The sequence below is a fragment of the Anneissia japonica genome, unplaced genomic scaffold (assembly GCF_011630105.1).
Source record: "Anneissia japonica isolate Jap-2015-1 unplaced genomic scaffold, ASM1163010v1 scaffold23942_len5106_cov102, whole genome shotgun sequence".
Classification (NCBI taxonomy): domain Eukaryota; kingdom Metazoa; phylum Echinodermata; class Crinoidea; order Comatulida; family Comatulidae; genus Anneissia; species Anneissia japonica.
This window is the reverse complement of record NW_022684000.1, coordinates 2015-5074: the sequence shown is the minus strand read 5'-3', so window position 1 is coordinate 5074 and position 3060 is coordinate 2015. Positions and strand designations below refer to the sequence as shown.

Below are 3060 nucleotides of genomic sequence, written 5' to 3'. Positions count from 1 at the left end.
TATTGAATTGTAACAGAAGAGGCTTCTGACAAAAAAAGAAAAAAACTTGGCCTCCATCGGGACCATTTGCATACATGGAGAACGACATAACCACTTGACCACAAAGTATAAAAGTTTCTCATTTGAGATCCAGCAAGCTGAAATTAATGCACAGAAGAGGGCGTATCATATAGATCTCTGACTAGTTTGGCCATGTGCAGTAATAGTGCTTTATCAAAATTGTGACGTCAGACACGTTAAAAAGAAATCACGATGCCTTTGTGGTCAACTGGAGGATGGGATATAATCATGCTTATACATACCCATTTCATTATGTAATTTTTAAAATGGAATAGAGAAGCCACACAAAAAAAAAAAAACATACAAAATGCAGCAAGTTCCACATGGTCATGTAAATTATTAGTATGGTATAATGTACAGGTGTAATGTACTGTACCTTCCTTTGCTATCCTTCAGAGTGAGGTCTGGTTTAAAAGGCAACAGTTTCATAATCACTCGACCGTGGTCTTGGAATGCAGCGCAGTGGCAAGCCGTCCACCTCGTTCCACCATTGCACTGGTTCACATTTGCCCTATTCAAAATTTTAACAAAAAATTTACCTATATTGTATTTATTTATTTATTTATATTTTATTTATATATTTTATCCTAAAATTACCATTATTGGCATATTAAAAAAAAACAAACATTTTTACAACACGAGTCTACAAAATATTGGACGAGGACTTGTCGTCATCCTACAAAAGCAACCCATGTGAGAATTCAATATTCAAATTGTTAGTGTAGTACAGTGAAAGGAGCAGCAGAGTATAGGTAAGTGGAACATTCTACTTCAGTGATTTCGGCTGATACAATTCACTGTATATGTTCACTAAATAATAGAATAAAAATATTATAAACTCATCATGTTAATCAGTAAAATAAGTCAATATGTGATGAACAATGTCTCCATCACATCATTTGAGTATGTATCGTATAATCAATTTTTTACCATATTCTTTACTAGAATGCCTATCTTGCATGCTTTAATATATAAACAAAACTATTATTGGCTCATGTTCTTTATTTAAAAGGTAATTTGACTTTCATTTACAAAGGTCTTTCTATAATTACAGTTAAAGACGTAGCAGTACAGGTATTCAATATTATGCTTCAGAATATTCTGTTGCATATGGCGACACTTGCAGCATTTGGTACTAGGCTTCACAGAATGATTATTTAAGTGATACACCTGGGCGGATTCATAGGGGGCAATGGTCATTTCCTACCACCCATAACATGTTAGAGTGCTTTTAAATTTTACCCGGCAAAAAAATATACAGATGTTCAGTAAATAGTCAGCAGCTTTTCTACATTTACGTTGGGGGTTAATTATGAGAATAATTTTCAGGCTACTATTATTGTTGGCTTTAAGTCTCTCGAAAGATGGCAGGGTGACAAGACAGTAGACGGTTCCCAAGGTCATTTAAACTTATGTTATTTATGCAAGAGTTCCCTTCTTTCTGCACTTCCTTCTGCAAATATCTGGACCCACCCCAGTACCTCACAGTCTTCTTTTGCGAGTTAAACCTAAAACTAGAAACATAAATAACCCAGTAAAACCATTTAACCCCTTAGGCACATCTTACCCATTCAACAATAAACACTCAACAATATCACTATAGCCCCAGAAGGCAGCGTTGCACAAGGGTGAAAATCCGTCTTTGGATTGACCATTAATGTTGGCTCCTCTTTCAATTAGATTTTGAACAAGCTGTCGAATGAAAATATATTTCTTTTTAATATAACTTTAAAAAATCTGAATATAATGTGATTTCCTTGTTGTACTAAATCAGTATTCATGTTGGTTAAATTAATTATTTTTTATTAATAAATAATAGTACAGTATATAGGCCTATGGGAGAATGCATAACATAATAATTAATACAGACCAATAAAACATTCTTTTACATCGATGATTTAAACTTAATTATCTCCATTTGTATTTATTCTAATAAGAAGAGGCCTAGCCATTAGCACTATTTACTTGCATTGTAATAAAGACCACAGTGACTCTAGGCCTAGTCTAGCTAAGTAGAGTAGTCCTACTACTACTAAGCTACACTACTACTACTACTAGTAACTAGACATGACTAGGGCCTAGGCTAGTAGTAGTAGGCCTAGCTAGGCCCTACCACATAAAAAGTAGTTATTTCACCTCCACCATGGAAATATATGTTTATAAAGTAGTACTACCAGATCAGGGGTGTGGGCTACCTACGCCTATAGTTTAGATTCTATTTAGTAGGCTAGGGTATATATTTAAGGCTCTAGGCCTAGCCAATACTGTAAATAATACCCTGGCCTACTACTAGGGCCTAGGCCCTAGCCGCCCTAGCCTAGTAGTAGTAGTAGTACTAGTAGGCTGGCCTAGAGAGTAGGCGTACCGTAGCCTACCAACTATTAATATATTTTAGGCCCTGGCTAAGCCAAAACTAGCCTATCATTCACTTGTGAAGCTCCATATCCATGGTTCGTACTCAAATTACATGGTATATAGATATAGAGATTGAAAAAAAACTTTTGTGTACAATTTTATCGCCAGTAGCAGCGGCTGTTGCTAGGTCCATGGGCGCTGCCATCTTTAGTTAGGCGTTGTTTAACCAGTGGTGGCGCTATTCTATTTGTTTTGTTAATTTTCATGTCCAGAAGTATCATCATTTTAATTTACAACGGAAGCCGCAGTGGCTTGCTTTTACATACAGTTACTAAACAATTTACTATACACACAAGAAAAGGAAAAGTTACACTAGGAGAAAAAAGTATAATTATACAGCCTATGATGAAGACCAGGGAAAAGCGGGCACTCTCCACCCCTAACCAGATGTGTATAAGAGACATGGAACAAACAAATAAAAAAAAATATTTACATGTAATATTCGTTTAGCCACCATATCGTTTGTGTTAACTTTTCATCACAACAACCACAATACACAATAACAATAATAATAATAATAATAATAATAATAATAATAATAATAATAATAATAATAATAATAATAACAATAATAATAATAATTCA

The 3060-nt window shown here is 34.6% G+C and overlaps 1 protein-coding gene across 1 annotated transcript; it reads right to left on the bottom strand.

Annotated features, from left to right (window-relative positions):
- Positions 1 to 436: 436 nt before the first annotated feature.
- LOC117103292 (ankyrin repeat domain-containing protein 29-like) lies at positions 437 to 2642 on the bottom strand (the record flags this gene model as incomplete). Its single annotated transcript, XM_033243842.1, has 3 exons — positions 2570 to 2642; positions 1628 to 1752; positions 437 to 571 (listed from the first exon to the last, which is right to left on the bottom strand). Coding segments are annotated over exons 1-3 (311 nt in total), but the record flags the coding sequence as incomplete, so codon positions are not given.
- Positions 2643 to 3060: the final 418 nt, after the last annotated feature.